This window comes from Saccopteryx bilineata, chromosome 5, assembly GCF_036850765.1.
Source record: "Saccopteryx bilineata isolate mSacBil1 chromosome 5, mSacBil1_pri_phased_curated, whole genome shotgun sequence".
Classification (NCBI taxonomy): Eukaryota; Metazoa; Chordata; class Mammalia; order Chiroptera; family Emballonuridae; genus Saccopteryx; species Saccopteryx bilineata.
Genome location: NC_089494.1, coordinates 7,396,285 through 7,403,690, shown reverse-complemented (window position 1 = coordinate 7,403,690; position 7,406 = coordinate 7,396,285). Strand labels below are relative to the sequence as shown.

The following is a 7,406-nucleotide window of genomic DNA, read 5'->3' as shown; positions in this document are numbered from 1 at the left end:
TTCATTGTGTGTTGCAACACCTTAGTTGTTCATTGATTGCTCTCTCATACGTGCCTTGACCACGGACCTTCAGCAGACCGAGTAACCCCTTGCTGGAGCCAGCGACCTTGGGTTCAAGCTGGTGGGCTTTTTGCTCAAACCAGATGAGCCCGGGCTCAAGCTGGCGACCTCGGGGTCTCGAACCTGGGTTCTCTGTATCCCAGTCCGACGCTCTATCCACTGCGCCACCGCCTGGTCAGGCTGTGTGGTCTCTCTTATGAAAGCACTAAACAACACCTTCAAAAAGGTTCCATCCTCATGACCTAATCACCTCCCAATGGTCCCACCCCCAAATACTATTACATTGAGGATAGCTTCTAACATATAAATTTGGGGAAATACAAACATTCATCTATAGCACCCCACAACCAAAGAGCCAGGACTGGGAGCTGCCCAGACCCTTAGTCTTCACTTATTCCTACTCACCGTGGCTAGGAAACTGACTTTCTGCAGAAAGACTGGTCACGTCAGGGTCTGAATCACTGGTGCGGACAGGGAGGTCCTGGGAGCGGTCCCTTATAAATTATAAATTAACAAGCACATCCCATCCTCTTTCATCAGATTCACAGCCACCATGCTTCCTTGTGACACCCACCCCTGCAGACACACCTCCACCCTTTTCTAAGATATTTGCCTTTCTCTCCTTACACACCTGCAGGCTTGGCTACAAAGAGTCGTGGGGACTGAGCCCACTACTGCAGCCACTCCAAAGGTTCACAACCCTTGCTCTGCAAGTGCCTGTGACATCGCCAGGTGCCCAGAGTTCCTTGTGACCTCATCACCTGGACAACTCAGCCCAGTAGGGCCATTGCCACTTCCTCAACCAGCACAAGTAACAGGGGGTCCTAGATGACCACCATCCCCTCGGGAGAAGCCAATATCTCTACATGTGGTGACAGCGGGTCTTCAGACAGCCCAGTAGTGGGGTCCCCAAGTCAGGTCTCCCTCCCTGCAGATGTCCCAGCTGCTAGTGTCACAGCAGCATCAGCAAAGCAGCAGGATGTAGATCAGGCTTCCATCAAGCCAGCCACCTCCAAAGCCACATTTGGGGACAGGGACAAGCATGAAGCTGAAGCTGCCGCAGGGCACAGGCAGGACCCCAAGGAGACCACGACCCAGCTGGCCCACCCAGCCCCAAATGCCCTTCAAACGTCCGTGAGCCTCCAGCACCCTGGGTGGGACAGACCAGCGCCAGATTCGAGGATGACTCAGAGTCTGCGGGTTTCCCGAAGTGACTCCCTGGTTAAGAAAGAGATACCACGAACAGTGAGTGTTCCAGAGAGGGAGCAAGACCTAGTTTCATCTAGCCCAAGTGCTGAGCTACGTGTCCCCCAAAAGGTGCTTGCCGCGAGCATCGCAGACACTGACGGCCAGCTTGACACTCGGGCCACCGACTCCGTTGACGCTGTAGAGAATCCTGAGAGCCCGGAGGCCTTGGTCCCTGACACTGAAGCCTTGCCATCAGCTGAGTCCCAAGTAGTGACAGAATGGGACTCAGCAGACCCCTCAGGACACCTGCAGGCCCGGCCTGCCCCTCCCTCCCCAGGAGGCAGTGTGCCCCCCTCTTCTGCGGCCTCAGCAGTGGCCCTGGGGAGGTGGTCCCTGGACCCTAGCCTCTGCGTGGCTGGCGAGGAGCACATCCACACTTGCTCCACGACCAGCTTGCTGGGAGGGGGCGAGGGGTCCATCAGCTCCCTGGCAAACATCCTGGTCTGGTCTGAGGCCGCCATGAGCGTGACCACGGGCTTCCTGGCGTCCAGCCACAGCTCCGTGACTGGCCTGCAGCCCAGCCCAGCGCCCAGCCTGCACTCCATCCCCAGCATCCTGAGGAATGCCGGCTTGGCCCTTTCCTCCAGGCTGGTCGCAGGGACCGTCTGGGCCCTGCGTTCCGTCACCTGCATGCTGGACAGGGTGGAGCAGAGGATTGCAGATAGCATCCACTTAGCGGTGTGCTACCTGATCAGCCAGCTCACCCCACGCCGCCCTGGCTCCAACTGTGACTAGACCCTGTACAGCGAGCCCCCACAGGGCTGACGCGCAGCCTGCTGGGACCCTGGGACCCTCGTGCCCTGCCCCCTTGCCCTCCCCTGCTCTGGACAGTTCTCCCCAGACCAAGAGATAAATCATCAGCAGCGTTTATTTTCTAAGCGCCAGCCTCACCGTTTGTTCGTGCTCTGGGCACAGGGTAGGATGACAGGTGAGGGCTAGGTGTTCTGGAGACAGAGCCCCTGAGGGCTTCTCGAGTAGTCCCGTGGGGGCGGTGGGGGGCAAAGTGCAGAAATGAAAGAGCCTGGGGAGGCGGAGGGAGCCAGGTATAGTGGCCTCAGACCTGCGGAAACTGACCCTGGCTGGACCTCCCACCAGGAACGTGCTCCTGAGGAAGCGAGGCCTGACTCATCCCCAGGGCCGAGCAGGCTCAGGCTGCCCCGCTGGGGCTCTCTGAGATAGGTCAAGGGCACGAAGCCAGACCGATGTGTGTTCAAACCCTAGCGCCGCTGCTGATCCTCCAACTCTCCTCTGCAGGATAGATAATGGAGACACACCAGGAAGGTGGGACGTAGGGAAACCATGCGCCCTGGCACATGGCATCTGGCACTTAACGATCTCGCACGTTTCTTTCTTTCTTTTTTTACAGGGACAGAGAGAGAGTCAGAGAGAGGGATAGATAGGGACAGATAGACAGGAAGGGAGAGAGATGAGAAGCATCAGTCATCAGTTTTTCATTGCGACACCTTAGTTGTTCATTGATTGCTTTCTCATATGTGCCTTGACTGTGGGGCTACAGCAGACTGAGTAACTCCTTGCTCGAACCAGAGACCTTGGGTCCAAGCTGGTGAGCTTTGCTCAAACCAGATGAGCCCGCGCTCAAGCTGGTGAACTTGGAGTCTCGAACCTGGGTCCTCCACATCCCAGTCCAATGCTCTATCCACTGTGCCACTGCCTGGTCAAGTGAGCTCACACATTTCAATTGCCATTATCATTATCCTCCAATGGGCCAGGGACATGGTGGGAACAGGGATCTAGACAAGGTGACCAACTGTCCTGGTTTGCCCAGGACTAAAGGTTCCTGGGTGATGGAACTTCCAGATTTAAAACCAAGAAATCCCCAGGCAAACCCAGGTCTCTCTCTCTCTCTCTCTCTCTCTCTTTTTTTTTTTTTTTTTTTTTTTACAGAGACAGAGAGAGTCAGAGAAAGGGATAGATAGGGACAGACAGACAGGAACAGAGAGAGATGAGAAGCATCAATCATTAGTTTTTCGTTGTGACACCTTAGTTGTTCATTGATTGCTTTCTCATATGTGCCTTGACTGTGGGCCTTCAGCAGACCAAGTAACCCCTTGCTGGAGCCAGTGACTTTGGGTCCAAGCTGGTGGGCTCTTTGCTCAAACCAGATGAGCCCGCGCTCAAGCTAGCGACCTCGGGGTCTCGTACCTGGGTCCTCCGCATCCCAGTCCAACGCTCTATCCACAGAGCCACTGCCCAGTCAGGCCCAGGTCTCTTTATATGGCTTTTACTCTCGTCTGTGACTCTGTCCATCTTGGGAAGGCCGCCACCTGCTTCAAAATCCACCAGCCCCATCCTCTGGCTGGATACAGTGTCATACTGGTCACATGACTTGGCGGGTGAAGCCCCTACAGGACATCAGTCCCACTCCTGCCCCTGGCTGGGGTCGTATACAGCTCACAGCCTGCACGCCTTCATGTCGCAGGCCGGTCCTGGGCATCCAGCAGCGTCTTCAAATGGGAGCTTTGGCTGAAACTAGCTCACTAATAAATTAGTTTGTCCTACTAAGTATCTCTCAAATTGTGAGTTAATTGTTAGCATTAAAAACCCAGAGGCCCTGACTGGTTGGCTCAGTGGTAGAGTGTCAGCCTGGTGCGTGGGAGTCCCGGGTTCGATTCCCGGCCAGGGCACACAGGAGAAGCGCCCATCTGCTTCTCCACTCTTCTCCCTCTCCTTCCTCTCTCTCTCTTCCCCTCCCGCAGCCAAGGCTCCATTGGAGCACAGTTTGCCCAGGCGCTGAGGATGGCTCTGTGGCCTCTGCCTCAGGCACTAGAATGGCTCTGATTGCAGCAGAGCGACGCCCCAGAGGGGCAGAGCATCGCCCCCTGGTGGGCATGCTGGGTGGATCCTGGCTGGGCACATGTGGGAGTCTGTCTGACTGCCTCCCCGTTTCCAACTTCAGAAAAATACGAAAAACAAAAAAACAAAACAAAACAAAAAACCCAGAGCCACCCTGGCTGGATAGCTCAGTTGGTTAGAGCATCATCCAGATATGCCAAGGTTGCGAGTTTGATCCCTGATCAGGGCACAAACAAGAACAAATCTATGTATGTTCCTCTCTCTTTCCCTCTCTCTCTCTCCCCCCCTAAAATTAAAAGAAAGAAAGAAAGAAAGAAAGAAAGAAAGAAAGAAAGAAAGAAAGAAAGAAAGAAAGAAAGAAAAGAAAAAGCCTGCCTGACCAGGTGGTGACGCAGTGGATGGAGTGTCGGACTGGGATGCGGAGGACCCAGGTTCGAGACCCCAAAGTCCCCAGCTTGAGCGCAGGCTCATCTGGTTTGAGCAGAGCTCGCCAGCTTGGACACAAGGTTGCTGGCTCAAACAAGGGGTTACTTGGTCTGCTGAAGCCCTACTGTCAAGGCACATAAGAGAAAGCAATCAATGAACAACTAAGGTGTCGCAACAAAAAAACTAATGATTGATGCTTCTTGTCTCTCTCTGTTCCTGTCTGTCTGTCCCTATCTGACTCTCTCTCTGTCTCTGTAAAAAAAAAAAAAAAAAAAAAAAAAGTAAAGAAAAGAAAAAGCCTGACCTGTGGTGGTGCAGGGATAAAGCGTTGACCTGGAACACTGAGGTCGCCAGTTTGAAGCCCTGGGCTTGCCTGGTCAAGGCACATCCGGAGTTGATGCTTTCTGCTCCTCCCCCCTTCTCTCTCTCTCTCCCCTCTCTAAAGTGAATAAATAAAATCTTAAACAACAACAACAACAACCCTGAGCCCTGGCTGGATAGTTTGATTGGGTAGAGAGAGCATCATCCCAAAGCACAAATGTTGCTGGTTCGATCCTCAGTCAGGACACATACAGGAACAGCTTGATGTCCCTGTCTCTCTCCTGTGAGCTTTCACTCCCTTCCTCCGTCGCTGAAATCAATCAATCAATAAATAAAAGAAAATAAATAAAAAACATTTAGTCTGACTTGTGGTGGCGCAGTGGATAAAGCGTCGACCTGGAATGCTGAGGTCGCCGGTTCGAAACCCTGGGCCTGCCTGGTCAGGGCACATATGGGAGTTGATGCTTCCTGCTCCTCCCTCCCTTCTCTCTCTCTCTCTCTTCTCTAAAATGAATAAATAAATAAATAAAAATTAAAAAAAAAAAAAACATTTAAAAAACCAGAGATCTTGCCTGACCTGGTGTGGTGCAGTGGATGAAGCGTCGACCTGGAACGCTGAGGTCGCCGGTTCAAGGCCCCGGGCTCACCCAGTCAAGGCACAGATGGGAAACAGCTACTGGCTAGTGAGTGCTTCTTGCTCCTCCCCCACCCCACCGCCAACTTCTCACTCGCTCTCTCTCCTCTCTATAAAATCAATCAATCACATTTAAAATAAATAAATAAACAAAAATAAAAAACTACAAGATTTTTAGCCCTGGCCAGATAGCTTGGTTGGTTCAAGTTCTGATACACCAAGGTTATCGGGTCCATCCCCAGTCAGGGCACGTTCAAGAATCAACCAATGAATGTATAAATAAGTGGAACAGCAAACTCTGTTGATCTCTCTCTCTCAAAATAATTTATTCATTCATTAAAATTTTTAAAATAAATAAAGACCCAGAGATTTAATATAAAAGTATGGCTTTCTGCTCCTCCTGAAGAACCTGGGGTCTCATTACTTGAGAGCAGCAGGCAGCTGAGCCGCCTGCTTTAGGAGAGCCCACGCAGCCTGTCAGTGCCCGCTGTCACCTGCCTGCCCCAGAGGCACACGTTTGCCACCCCTACCCTTGCAGACAGCTCGGCTGAGGAAATCTGATAGCAGGTCCCCGAGGGGATGCAAAGCTGACTCAGGTGTGTCTGCCCCTTTGCCAGGGCAGCTGCCACTCCGTGCCAGGGAGCCTGGACTCTTCCCATGCCGGGAAAGCAACGACCCAGAGGAAGGAGAGAGTCCGTTCAGACCCCAGCGATCGGGGCCCCTCGGAGAAGCGCTGAATCAGACCTAAGAAGAGAGGAGAAACGAGGTCCCTCACAGAACCCAGAAGAATGAAAGCAGATACAGACATGATGGGCGCTGGGCGGGGGAGGGCGGTCCAAGCAGTTCAACCAGGGGTAAGCTGAGCCCAGGGCAGCTGCCAGGGAGACCCCAAAGGTTGTGAACAAGTATCTTGAACCAGGTAAGTGCCACTATGTGCCAGCTACTGCTAGATGCTGAAACTCCAAAGGTGAACAAAAGATCAGAAGGGCCTGACCTGTGGTGGCGCAGTGGATAAAGCGTCGACCTGGAAATGCTGAGGTCGCGGGTTCGAAACCCTGGGCTTGCCTGGTCAAGGCACATATGGGAGTTGATGCTTCCAGCTCCTCCTCCCTTCTCTCTCTCTCTCCCTCTCTCTCTCCTCTCTAAAATGAATAAATAAATAAATTAAAAAAAAAAAAAAAAGATCAGAAGGGACAGAAACCAATTAGGTGAAGGGATTAGCTGACAGGCACCATGGCCGATGTGGGTGTGGCTGGACCCCACACTCTGCCTTGTCCTCAGGGCTCTGTCCTCCAGCTCTACACCCCTATCTATGCTGGCTCCAGTCTCAGAGGGCTCGGCTACCTTCCTGGAAAGAGAGAGGCCCTTGTTCCCACCGGCTCTGGCAGCAGAGTCCCAGGGGAGGGTGCCCAGCCTGGCCTGGCTTCTGTGCACTTTTGAATCAATTATCGAGGCCACGAAACTGGCTACCTGGTTACCTGGCCTGGGATTCACGCCTACCTCTGGGGCCAGTTAACCCAGAATTGGAGGTCCCCACAGGAAATGTGTTAAAGCTGGCAGAGTTACAAAGAGCATGGCCTTGGGGTCTGGGCCACCTTGAATCCTGGCTCTACCTCCTACTAGTTGTGTTACTCTTGTCCCCCTGTGCCTCAGTTTCCTCATCTGGAAAGTGATCATAACAGCACCTACTGCATTGGGTTGTTGTGAGGATTAAATGAGTTAAAAAGTCAAGGGCTTTGGGCAGTGTCTGGCGCAGAGCTGAGTGCTGTATCTGTGTTAGTGGTTACTGTGCTACTGTGGCAGGAGGGTTCCATGCAGTTATATGCCAAGGACTGACTTTGCTGCTTGCTCCCAGCCTTCTGCTTCGCTCTGGGATAAACAGCTGTGCTGACAAACCCACCTG

The 7,406-nt window shown here is 53.0% G+C and overlaps 1 protein-coding gene across 1 annotated transcript; it reads left to right on the top strand.

Annotated features, from left to right (window-relative positions):
* Positions 1-888: 888 nt before the first annotated feature.
* Positions 889-2,043, top strand: TEX44 (testis expressed 44). Its single transcript, XM_066233011.1, has one exon. It carries the CDS (start codon positions 889-891, stop codon positions 2,041-2,043), a length of 1,155 nt encoding a protein of 384 aa, XP_066089108.1.
* Positions 2,044-7,406: the final 5,363 nt, after the last annotated feature.